General features: G+C 32.5%; 1 protein-coding gene across 2 annotated transcripts; it reads right to left on the bottom strand.

Annotated features, from left to right (window-relative positions):
• Positions 1-618: 618 nt before the first annotated feature.
• LOC132701321 (uncharacterized) lies at positions 619-12282 on the bottom strand. Of its 2 annotated transcripts, XM_060669127.1 has the most exons (13): positions 11774-12282; positions 11382-11621; positions 11009-11330; positions 10849-10951; positions 10706-10798; positions 10496-10651; positions 4209-4470; positions 3712-3951; positions 3336-3657; positions 3176-3278; positions 3034-3126; positions 2824-2979; positions 619-765 (listed from the first exon to the last, which is right to left on the bottom strand). In XM_060669127.1, exons 1-13 carry the CDS (start codon positions 11964-11966, stop codon positions 715-717), a joined length of 2334 nt encoding a protein of 777 aa, XP_060525110.1. In that variant the 5' UTR covers positions 11967-12282; the 3' UTR covers positions 619-714. The 2 variants fall into 2 exon arrangements, with proteins under 2 accessions (XP_060525110.1, XP_060525109.1); XM_060669126.1 differs by having other exon boundaries at positions 2824-3126.
• Between the last annotated feature and the right edge of the window lie 1519 nt (positions 12283-13801).

The raw sequence follows: 13801 nt of genomic DNA, 5'->3' as shown, positions 1-13801 counted from the left end.
CATTAACTTTTAGTGATTAGATTCCCGAAGGATACTGTGGTAACTATATTACCAAATGCTAGAGATACGGCCTTTGTCTATGTTAAAACTAATTCAGCTAACATCCTGGTATATACATGATAATGTGCTAACGAGGATTGCATAAAATCTAAATGAATTCATGTTAAAAATGTTTTCATTTATGTAATTTATAAATAGAACTTCCTATATATTTTTGTATATTATGATTTCTCCAAAAAATGTTTATATGACAGCAATATTTGAGAAAAATAGAAAATATAGTAAAAAACTTCCTTGCCATTATCTCCCATGTCTATCCTCCCGCACCTTCTATGAAATTAAAAAGTGAATGTATTCGTGTTGTATTGCAAAAATGTACTCAAACATTAACGGTCGTAGAAAAAGTATAGTCATGTTTGGAAAACTTTTGAAGTCACTCGTTTATTAAACACTCGAGAAAATTGAGAAAACTATTACTTATTTTAGGGCCTGCAAATATTATTTTTGACATAATATTCGAGATTTGTGAAATATACCTATCAATTTAATTTTTTGTCTATCGTTCGTAGTTTCCAGTTAAGGGGGAAGGAATTTTATTTCGGACACTTTGGACGTACTCATAGTTTTTATTATTGTTAAATTACAAACATATAAAACATTACAAAAAATAAACTAAACTTCCTGATTATCTCTAACTGCGTGGTTTTATTCTTACTAATCTCCGCTTGTCATAACAGATGTGTAGGAATAGGCCAGTTTCAGTCGCTAAAATGAAAACAGTTAAGGGCTATTGCAATTTGAAAAAAATATCTCTTGAATTTTAACAAAATCTTAGGAAGATTTGTTGAACAAATCCAACAAACAATAGTAAGTTCAAGGGGTTCAAGGATATAATCTAATTCCTAAACCTTGAAGATGAAATTTTCAAAATGGGAGATCAAGAGAAGCAACGTATAGAAAATCTTTTTTTATAGATTAAATTGTGACACTTGACAAGCTCCATACGCATTGGATAGCTTATCAGATCTCGAAGCTGACATTTCGGTTTCTATTTTAATTATAACAAAAACTAATTTTATTCCCCTAATATTAGGTCAAAAGGTCTATCACAATCTACTAAGGATTTACAAATTGTTTGTTGTTATTTAAACACACAAGATAATTCTTCATATAATTTTAAGCTTTTATGAAGTGGTTCATTGTTATAAAAATTCAACATTCCGTTTCATTGGGAAAGCATATTTATATCTTAATATATATTGTCATGAATATTTAGTAAGTAAAAACAATATCACAAAAATTACATCATACAAAATTAAACAAATATATCAACTTAAACAACTAAAATAGATCCCGCTCTTTAAAAAAATTAAGCTTAAATATAAAATTAATACTTTTGGAAATCGATAGATATTTGGACCCGGCAATGTCACAAAAGTTGGATTTTCCATTTTTGTCTGAAATTCCCAAAATACGCCAAAGATAATTTTGAAATTGGTACATTATTAAAAGACTTGTTTAAAAACAATGCGATGACATTAAAAATATAATAAAAACATTTTTAAATTTTTTTATATAAGCACCATACTTCTTTCCAATTTTTTTTTTGCAAAATGCTTTTAAATGATGTCTCCATATAGCTAGTAGAGATATGCCGACAATATATGAAAAAAAAAAATGGTAAGAACGCGCAATATTTAAAATTTCGCGACAGTGCGGTATTCAACAACCAACATGTCCATTGAGAGATCATGGATAAGTTGAGAACGAGTCAATTGTAGAGAAATTGCTTACATTCCCTACGAAAATATCAATGCCGCTTGCGGCGTATCACTAGGACCACTATATTATCTGATAGCTATATGGATGTATCACATAAAACATTGATTAACATTGTAATCGCCCCAAAACCAAAATTTTATTTTGTTTTATCGAAGGCCATGATCCTCTCTGCAAACATTCTAAAAATAGTCCATTAAGCGTATACGATGGGCTAGTATTAAACTTATTGTTTAATCAAACTTGAAAAGACAATAACGAAAATTATTTCAACCAGAATTTCTTTAAAATGTTTTGCTGCAGCTTTTGACTTTCCACTTCATTGTTCTGTTTCGAACCATTATTGTAGGGTCTTCGCTAACAGTACAATTTTTTCATTGTATGTTTTATTTTTTTTTTAGTATTGGTTTTTGGAATAAGTCATTAGCCAATAAGTTGGCAATCAGTCTTCCAAAGGCCTTCTTATTTGACTGTAACCTTTCAGGGTACCCATTTAATACATCTGCTCAGCAATAATAAATTCATCATGTGACGCAACATTTATACACGTTTAACACATCTCATTAACTCACTTAAAGACACTTTAGACACAATAGGCGTCTATTACAAAATTTTAAAATCTATGGCGTATCTCAAAAATGAATTAAAAAAAATGCGTTTTGCTTTAAATAACCATATTAATCTTAAAAAGATTTGCAGACAAGAATAGAAAATCATCAATCAATGAAATAAATTTTCTCTAATTTCTCAGATCAAAATTATTCCAGCTTCAGTTATGGCTGAAATTCTTAAAACTTTCTTAATTTAACCTACACCATATATAAATGGTTCGCTTTTTTTAATTTACTGTTTTTAATTTTTCTATTTTATAATTGTTAGTTGTCAAATATTAAAAATGTAAATATCATTCAAGTTATTCGTCTTGGCAGAAGATGACGGAATGTTACAAGCCTATGATACCGATTTTCATTCAACTCTAATTTTTAGCCCTGGGTAACTTTCCAGTTGAAAAGAAAAACAGAAAACTACCGAAAAGCTACTTACGGAAACACCGACATCTAAATCCATAACACCGAATCTACCGATCGTCAAGCTTAGCGGTTTCTGGCATCTCATTATCATTATATGCGCCATCACTTTGATTTCTTTGTCATAGTCGTACCAGTTACTTTCAAAAAGGGCTGTAGCCAATTCTTTGCTCTTGAATGAACGGTATACACTCGAACGTTGAGAATTGTGGAAAAAAATGCTTACTTGAATGATAATCTCATTAGAACTCCAAGAGAATATAAGTAGTTGTATAATCGTGTAGAACAACGCCCCGCAAGCAAATAAAAGCTTTTCACCCTGTAAAACAATTGCTAGTGCGAGGTGGATGTATTGCAGCATTATTTACCCCGTCGATGATTTGCAAAATCTGTGCCGCAAACGTGATCGATGATATCATGTACTCTATAAATATTATAAAACTAAAGGATTGGTTGAGGTCTGCGATAAAGCTGAAACAGAGCCATGGTAAAACATTCCAGTTCCTTGAATTTAGGAGGTAATGGTACCCGATAAGATCCAAGTGTTTTTGGTATAACTGTTTCAGCACGCTTGCGCCTTCTGCACTGTTTTTATGTCGCGTCAGCTTGTCGAAGTTCCTAAAACCATACTGCAGCAACTTAAGCTGAAGCCTCGCGAAGATAATTATGCAGATTACGAAGGCATTCACTGTGGCAATACAAAACGCGCTCAGAGTTACTCTGATATGCTGTTCTACGAGGACTAACGCATAGTATTTATTGGTATCGAAAGGATACCAATAGTTTTGAAGCATCGGTTTATCCGTTGCATTACTGTATTGCTTGAAATACATGTAGCAGGTAAAGTCGCCTAAAAGGTTATCTGCATACTACTTGGCGTTCAATCAAAAAAAAAAACGTTTACCAAACACTGAGACGCTAACTACTAGAATCGTCATTGACCCGATAACGATTGTGATCAAGTAATTATTAAGCCTCGTTTGTTTTTTATATATGGCCTCTACTTCCACGTTGAGGTCTTTAACGGCTTGAAAGTTGGGCTGTACCGCAATACGGATTAAGTTGACGATCGATTGCGATTGGCACATTAACATTTTGGTGATTATGATAGCGAAGAATATTATCACTCCGATGATACTAAAAGCTACAAATGGTGTTTTGGTATTTTTGGAATCATAGCGAATGCTTATTTCAAATGATTATCAATACTCAACATGGAGTCCATGGGATTTTAAAATACCAAAATGGGAGCGTCATTTTAAAGAAATTATCGCAAATCAGGCTGTTATTCTGAAACTCAATAATATTGTATACAATTTGACAGAAAACAAGCTATAAGGCCAATTTTTTAAATTTTATTTTATCATTCTAGGAAAATTCAGCAGCTAGTAGAATTATTACCTTCAGTCTGGTTACTTTTTAGTAATGAAGGAACATCCAAAGTATAAGAAACAATCGGAGAAGCACATACCGTCTGCATTATTATAGAATATACAGCGTAAAATTTTTTCTTCGATTGAGAAATTTCTTTTTCTATGTTCCAAATGCCGACGACAATCATCAGCCGTCTTATATAGCTAAAATATTTTTCGCTCAGCGTCATATTTGCGACTACTCCACGAAGGCTGCAAATGACAACCGCATTTATAGTGCATAATTTTCTCTGAAAATAAAGAGGTGCTTTTAGTTTTAAATGTAAACACGTGAGACGCGCCAGAGGCGCGCCTTCTAATTTAATGACAGCGAAAAATGACCCATTAGTTTAATATAATTTCATTTGCAGATTTTGAAAAGTCACATATAGTTTGCCTTGTTTTAATTTTTGATTTTGACACAAAGGTGTAGAGTAGATCTCAAAGGCAACCTTGTCCGTCTCGCGCAAGGACGCCTACAGCTAGAAAATGTCGACTTCTTGCATAGCATTAAGAACATTCAGCAACTAATGATGATGAATGTCCTATAACTAGTTTGTTTGCAAAAGGAAACATCAATTGTGCACAGTTCACGAAAATCATGCTTTAATTTTTTTTAATAAAAAAATCTACACATTAAGTTTTAAATTACTTGTATATTTAGGACGATGAGTTTGAAAAAACTTGTACAAACTTACAAACCTTCACCTTACGAGTTACCAGATAATTATTCACTATCGATAATTTTTATTTAAGCAATATGAGCTAAAGCTCCTACATATCGGCATTAAAACATATTTATATACAAAAAAATAAAAACTCTGGTTTAATGATTTTTAGAAAAGGCCTAAAAGAATGGAGGAGTTGCAAATGAAATCTTTTTTAATTTAGTTGCCGTTGAAAATAATTATTCTCATTCGTGGTCGTCAAGAACAGGAATACGCGGTGGGCGCGCCTATGGAAAGCGACAGAGGAAATTTTCTTATGGCTAATGAAAGAGTAGGGTTTAAATAAAGCTGTTACAAAATGCGTAAATAATCGATGCTGGGCGTTACACTTTTCAGCTGCGGTTTGTCAGTTCTGCATTATTTAGAGTTTGTGACGCCGACGGAATTTGTGTTTACAACGGATGGGATTACTATCCCAGAATTTTTTTCCATAACAAATTACTAGAAAAAACAGTACCGCAATACAACGTGATTGGTAAGTAACTCCTAGTCTACAGAGGAGGGTAAAATTAATCATCTAATGTAACTTTGCAGGCACTTAAACACTTAGGTTAGTTTTGGTTAGGTTCCTAAATTGATCCGCCCAGTTTTTTTAAATAAAATACTTTTTTATAATTATAATTAGATTACATTACATACAGAATAGAATTGAATTATAGGAGCACGAATAAAAAATTGAATGTAGAAGTTGGGTACAGAAAGTGAGGACTAAGATAAACGCAGGAAAAGAATACATGTGAGAAAAAATCTCTCTTTTCCTCCCACTCTTTCCATTCCACTCAATCAAAAGAGCCCCACGCTGAAGAATTTTGTAAATATTCATTGCAGTTTCATTGTTCTTTTTTGGATGCTAACGCAAACAAACAGGATTTAAAGGTTGACAGCAATGAGCATATAAATAGCATACAAAAATGTATGGTCGGACGTTCATGTCTAATTCAGGAAAAAATTCTTGAGAACTTATTTAGAAGTCTTACGAATGTATTTCAGGTAAACAAAAAACTTTTTGCTTGCTCTTGTTTGACCAATTAACTAATCTGTCAGTAAAAATAGGGTTATTTAAAGCTCCCATATTTCGGTTAGAAAAAAACATCAAAAAATTACATTTACTAAAATAAACCTTGGTACTTACTTGGTACTTAAATCATACATTAAAATGAAAAAATTGTTTGAACAAATTGTAGTTTTGTTATATGATCCTTTATGTTGATCTTTCGTGAATATATTTTTTTCTATTTAGTTTTTCAAAAATTGTATAGAACTACTGAGTTAAATTGTCTCTTTCAATTTACGGTTTTTAAAGTTCTATTTATAAGCAAAATAATATTTTGGTGACCTTGTTATTTTCATTTCGATTTCAATATTCCATTCCAATTCAATTTTCATTGATACATTTGTTTTTTGCTTCTTCTTTAATTTTTCTACAATCATGTAAAATTTTAATGTTCTGTCAAAAAGATTTTCAATCAATTTTACCGTAGGAGGACCAGTACATTATCTAATTGCTGAATGTGTGTACCGAACTGTAGGTATGAGACTGTATGTTTCTCATTCGTCAATATTTCACAACCTTCGCGGCTAGATAAAGGCGATTCATGATATATTTTTGTATTTGAATGCTGTGAAGTGCGAGTGTCAACTGTAAGGAGACATCTTGCACAAAAACAAATAACTTTTGATGCAGCAGAAGCTTTGAATAGAGAAACGTGTGGATGGAAATTTCGTCAGAGCCATTTTCTTGATATTGGAGAAAACTGTTGATAACATTGTTTCTGATGATTTAGGCTACAATTAAATTAATTTTCAAATTGATCCAAATTTTTTAATGAATACTTGTGTAACTAACCAATCAAACATGAATTCGACGGGAATCAGTAATGTGTCCAAATTTAATGTAAAATCGAAGTAGTGTTATAAACTTTGTAAAAAAAATCAAAAGAAAAGGTTTCTTCTTATAGGACATGCAGGACTCGACGGCGCCTAAAGCATAATCATGATAAATGGATCCCAATTTGTATGTCAGTCTTACTAATCGTAGCAACGGATATTCTCATGAACAATACACACGCAACCACAAGTGTTATAACGTAGTTATTAAGTTTCGGATGAAATTCGTATATCGTTTGTGCTTTGGCATCGGTGGTGGTAACTACTTGAAATTTTGACTGCAATGCTGTTCGAAGAAGATCGAGGACAGGTTTCAATTGGCACATTAACTTTTAGCAATTATTGTCCCGAAGAGTACTGTGATACCTGCTGCTAGAAACCAACTGCTGAAATACAGCCTTTGTCGATATAAAAACTAATTTATCTAACATAGGGATACATACATGATAATGTGTTAACGAGGATTTCATAAAACCGAAATACATAAATATTAAAAATGTTTTCAATTATATAATTTATAAATAGAACCTCCTATAAATGACATTAAAAATGAACCTTAAAATAACAAGACTTTGGTAAAAGTAACAGTTACATAATAGATATAATTAATTGTTTTTTCTGCTCCCTTTTGTAAAATAGTCAATTATACACCACGTGAGTTTCTTGTACCCACGGATCAGAGCCCCTTCGGACATTTACGGGATATTACAGCACGGGTTTGCGAGCAGTCGGATATTTTCGGAGATTTTACCGCACGGCTTGAATTTTGTTGTCAATTCTGACGGTCATGTCGCTGAATGTATTGGTGTAGCGTTCAATACGTTTGAAAAACTTTTGAAGTCACTCGTTTTTTAAACACTCGACAAAATTGAGAAAATTATTAATTATTTTAGGGCCTGTAAGTATAATTTTTGACATAATATTCAAGATTTGTGACTTAGGTATAGGACTTGCATACATACATGAAATATACCTCGAATTTCTAGATGAAGCTATACAAGTTCTCTATTTGATTTTGTGTCTATCATTTGTAGTTTCTGAGTTAAGGGGGTAAGGAATGTTATTTCGGACACCTTGGATGTACTCATAGTTTTTATTATTGTTAAATTAGAAACATATAAATCATTACAAATAATAAACCGAGCTTCCTGCTTATCTCTAACTGCGTGTTTATTCTTATTCTTACTAATGTCCGCTTGTCATAACAGATGTGTAGGAATAGGCCAATTTCAGTCGCTAAAATGAAAACAGTTAAGGGCTATTGTCATTTGAAAAAAGTATCTCTTGAATTTTAGCAAAATGTTGTTGAACAAATCCAACAAACAATAGTACCAGTAACAAACAACCATACCAGGTACAAAAATATATTTTAGTTTTAAAACTTTGGAGATAAAATTATCAAAATGGGACATCAAGGGAATCAAATTATAGAAAATCGATAAGATACGCATTGGATACCTTATCGGATGACGAAACTAATTTTATTGTCCGAACATTAAGTCAAAAGGTCTGAAACAATATACTAAAAGATTTACAAATTGTTATTTAAACACACAAGCTAATCCTTCATATAATTTTATACTTTCATAAAGTACTTTATTGTCATAAGTAAAAACAACATCACGAAAAGTGAGCGCTTCTATTTGAAAAAAATGACGAGGTTTCCCATTTACATTTTTGACGTTAGATTTTGATTTAAAATATTAACTTGAACAACTCAAATAGATCCCGTTCTAAAAGAAAATCGTTCTGAAATATAAAATTAAGACTTTTGGAAATAGATAGATGTATTTGGACCCGGCAATGTCACACACGTTGGATTTTCAATTTTTGTCTGAAAAGCCACAAAACTAACCAAAACAATGTGATGACCTTTTCTTATTTCTTTTACTTCTATGTTATTTTCTTAAGCAAAATTATTTTTAATGATGTATAGTTATTAGAGAATTGTCGATAATATCTGAAAAAAAATGCTAAAAACAATGCAACGCGCGAGATTTAAAATTTTGCAAGCGTGCGGTATTCAACAACCAACATGGCCGTTGAAAGATCGTCGATAAGTTTGGATGCGGCGTTTTTATGCCAGTATTTTCGGAAAATATGCCTAGTTCTCGTTAAATGTTCTGCAAAACGAGTTAATTGTGAAGAAATAGCTTACCTTCTCTACGAAAATATCACATGATCTATGAAAATTTTATTTCGAAAAACAGTCCATTGAGCGCATACATTGGATTTGTATTAAATTTATCGTTTATTCAAAATTGAAAAGTTCATTACTTTCAAATATTTCTTTAAAATATGCTGCTGCAGCTTTCGGCTTTCCACTTCATTGTTCTATGTTTCGGACCGATGTTGTAGGGTCTTCACTAACAGTACAATTTGTTCATTGTATGGTTTATTTCTTTTAGTAATGGTTTTTATAATAAGCCATTAGCCAATAAGTTGACAACCAGTCTTGCAAAAGTCTTCTTATTTGACTGCAACCTTTCGTGTTGCGCATTTAAATAAATAAAATAAATAAACCTTGTTACCTTTTGTACTGTAACTGAAGTTACAATGTGAACGTGATGTGATGACATTAGAAATATGAAAACAGATTGTATTCATTTGTTTTCGACATACACCATAGATTTTTACTTCTTTCTTATTTTCTTTTGCAAAAATATTGAGAGCCTACCATGTTTATAGCAATGATTGAACTCTTAAAACTTTTAGTTTAATTTTGTTTGATGAACGCAATAATAAATTTATCATGTGATGCTCTATTATATTATGTAACAAGTGCGGTAAACGGCATTTGACTCGCGAGTTTATTTGGCACAAGCGGAGCGAGTGACTTAAAAAGTTTACTGAACGTGTTGCATTCTATACTTTTTCTACGACCGTTAGTTTTTGGGAACATTTTCGAAAAACGACACGAATGCATTCAGTGACATGACCATCAGAATAGAAAAAAGTCAAAATTCAATGCATGGGAAATATCTCCGAAAACATCCGATTGCTCCCAAATTCGTGCGTTAAAATAACGGAAATGTTCGAAGTGGCTCGAAATTGACGTGATAAAGTGACGCTTCCCGCACGATAGATCGGTGTGTAATTAGGTATTTTACAAACGGGAGTGGAAAAACACATTTAATACATCTCATTAACGTTGTTTAAAGACACTTTAGACACAATAGACGTCTACAACAAAACTTAAAAATCTATGGCGTATCTCAAAAACAAAAAAAAAATGTGTTTTCCTTTAAATCATCATATTAATTTTAAAAAGATTTGCAGACAATAATAGAAAATCATCAATCAATCAAATAAATTTTCACGAATTCCTCAGAGCAAAATTATTCCAGCTTGAGCCATTTCTGGAATAATTTTGCTCGGAGATTTACGTTTCATGCAAAATTCTTAAAACTTTCCTAATTTAACGGACACTATATCTAACTGGTTCGCTTTTTCTAATTTAGTGTTTCTAATGTTTCTATTTCATAATTGTCAGTTGTCAAATATTAAAAATATCAATATCATTCAGTTTATTAGTATTGTCAAAAGATGACCGAATGCTACAAGGCGATTTTCATTATACTCTAATTTTTAATCCTGGGTAACTGTCCAAGAATAGAATAGAATAAAAAAGTAGAAAACTACTTAAATACAGGCTACTTACCGAAACTCCGACGTCCAAATTCATAACACCGAATCTACCGATCGTCAAGCTTAGCGGTTTCTGGCATCTCATTATCATTATATGCGCCATCACTTTGATTGCTTTGTCATAGTCGTACCAGTTACTTTCAAAAAGGGCTGTAGCCAATTCTTTGCTCTTGAATAAATGGTTTACACTCGAACGATGAGAATTTTGGAAAAAAATGCTTACTTGAACGATAATCTCATTAGAACTCCAAGAGAATATAAGTAGTTGCATAATCGTGTAGAACAATGTTCCGCAAGCAAATAAAAGCTTTTCACCCTGTACAAACAATTGCTAGTGGGAGGTGGATGTATTGCAGCATTATTTACCCCGTCGATGATTTGCAAAATCTGTGCCGCAAACGTAATCGATGATATCATGTACTCTATAAATACTATAACACTAAAGGATTGGTTTAGGTCTGCGATAAAGCTGAAACAGAGCCTTGATCAAACATTCCAGTTCCTTGAATTTAGGTGGTAATCGTACCCGATCAGATCCAAATGTTTTTGGCATAACTGTTTTAGCACGCTTGCGCCTTCTGCATTGTTTTTATGTCGCGTCAGCTTGTCGAAGTTCCTGAAACCATACTGCAGCAACTGAAGCTGGAGCCTCACGAAGATAATTATGCAGATTACGAAGGCGTTCACTGTGGCAATACCAAACGCGCCCAGAGTTAGTCTGATATGCTGGTCTACGAGGACAACCGCATAGTATTTATTGGTATCGAAAGGATACCAATAGTTTAGAAGGATGGGTTTATCCGTTGCATTACTGTATTGCTTGAAATACTTGTAGCAGTTAAAGTCGCCTAAAAGGTTATCCGTATACTACTTGGTGTTCAACTGAAAAAAGCTTTTACCAAACACTGCGAAACTGACTGTTACAATCGTCATAGACCCTATTACGATTGTGATCAAGAAATTATTAAGCTTCGTTTGTTTTTTGTATATAGCCTTTACTTCCACGTTGAGGTCTTTAACGGCTGGAAAGTCGGGTTTTATGGCAATACGGAGTAACTTGACGATCGGTTGCGATTGGCACATTAACATTTTGGTGATTATGATAGCGAAGAATATTATAACTCCGATGTTACTAAAAGCTACAAATGGTTTTTTATTATTTTTGGGATCATAGCAAATACTTATTTCAACTAAAAATACCAAAATGGAAGGGTCATTTTATAGAAATCATAACAAATCAGGCTGTTATTTTTCTATGAAAATTCAACAAAGATAGTCGCTAGAAGATTACCTTCCGTCTGGTTACTTTTGAGTAATGAAGGCACATCCAAAGAATAAGAAATAATTTGTGAAGCATACACCGTCTGCATTATTATAGAATATACTGTGTAAAATTTTTTCTTTGATTTCCTTTCTATGTTCCAAATTCCGGCGACAATCATCAGCCGTCTTATATAGCTAAAATATTGTTCACTCAGCTTCATGTTGGCGACTAGTCGACGTACGCGACAAATAACAACCGCATTTATAGTATATAATTTTCCCTAAACATAAAGGGGTGCTTTTAGTTTTAAATGTAAACTCGTGAGACGCGCCAGAGGCGCGCCTTCTAATCTGATGAAAACGAGAAAAGAATCATTAACTTTATATCATGTACATTAAGAAAAGACACGTAGAGTTTTTATGAATAACAAATAAAAATTCTTATCAGACCTGTCTTCATTTGGTTTTGACACAACCTTGTCCGTGTCGTGCTAGAAATGTTAATGAAATGTTTTGCAAAAGAAGACATCAATTGGATCATAGAAGAATGCAGTAAAATGATTCAAAAGCTCAGATTTTCCTTTGCATCGATATCATCGTGTTGTTAGAGTTGGGAGACGACCAACCTAGTTCTGTTTGGAGTCAACAGTTCACGAAAATAATGCTTCTATTTGTTTTAATTAAAAAATTTGAAATTTTTTCGGATATTTAGAAGCTGGGTTTTCAAAAACTTTTACAAACTCACGAGCTGCGTAATAATTATCTACTTTTCACAATGAAATTTAAGCAGTATAAGAGAAGGCCCTTTCATATCGGCCTTACAAAAATGTTTATATACAAAAAACTAAAAGCTCTGGTTTAATGATTTTTAGAAATGATGTAAAAAAACGGAGGAAGTGCAAATGAAATCGTTTTTATTTTAGTCGCCGTTGGAAATAATTATTCTCATTCGTGGTCGTCAAGAATAGGAAAACGCGACCGGCGCGCCTATGGATTGCGACTGAGGAAATTTTCTTATTGCTAATGAAAGAGTACAGTTTCAAAAAAGCTGTTACAAGACGCATTAATAATCGATAGTGGGCGTCACACTTTCCACTGGCGGTTTGTCAGTTCTGCATTATTTAGAGTTGGCAATGCTGGCGGAATTCGTGCATACACCGGGCGGGGCTACTATCCCTGCACATAACATAACAAAATAATAGAAAAAAAAAGTACCGCAAAATAGCGTGACTGGTAAGTAACTTCTAATCTATAGAACAGGTTAAAATTTATCCTCTAAAGTAACTTTTGATGTACAATTGCAGGCACCGGAACACTTAGCTTAATTTAAGTTAGTTTTTAACATTGATCGGCTCTGTTTCTTCAAATTAAATATTATTTTATTATTAAAGTTACACTACATTAACAATGTAAAATTTAAAACAGAATTAAATTAAATTATAGGAATAAAAAATTGACTGTACAAGTTGGGTACAAGAAATGCTCCAGATCAACGCAGACTTTTTACTCCAAAAAGTCCAATGTGAAAGGAAACGAAAAGAATACAACTTGAGAAAAAAAAATCTCTCCCCCTTACAGTCTTCCGGAGAAAGAACTCCAAGCTGCAATGTTCAATGGAGTTTCATTGTTCTTTTTTGGGTGTTAACTCAAGCCAACAGGATTTAAAGGTTAATCGACATAGATAGATAGATAGATAGATAGATAGATAGATAGATAGATAGATAGATAGATAGACAGATAGATGGATTATTGACTGCTTCACAATATCATTGTTTTTAGCAAGTCATACAAATAAAAAAAAAATAATTTAATATATGTAAGTATATGCTAACATAAAATTGTATATAACGTCATAATATACTAAACTTTTTCTTTATTTTATTTTTATATGTATATAGCTCAAAACAATCATTAAAATACAATCAATTCACAGCGCCCCGCAACACGTCATTTCCGACGTTTTCTTCAAAAAACCAACCAAAAACCAATGCTATAATAGCCCTTACTCAGAAGAAATTTTTTTATTTTATATTTAAAATGTTTTTCGTCTAAAAGT

This window comes from Cylas formicarius, unplaced genomic scaffold (assembly GCF_029955315.1).
Source record: "Cylas formicarius isolate icCylForm1 unplaced genomic scaffold, icCylForm1.1 PGA_scaffold_4__25_contigs__length_36172078, whole genome shotgun sequence".
NCBI lineage: Eukaryota > Metazoa > Arthropoda > Insecta > Coleoptera > Brentidae > Cylas > Cylas formicarius.
Note: the sequence above shows the minus strand (reverse complement) of the source record. Positions and strands in the feature narration are given on the sequence as shown.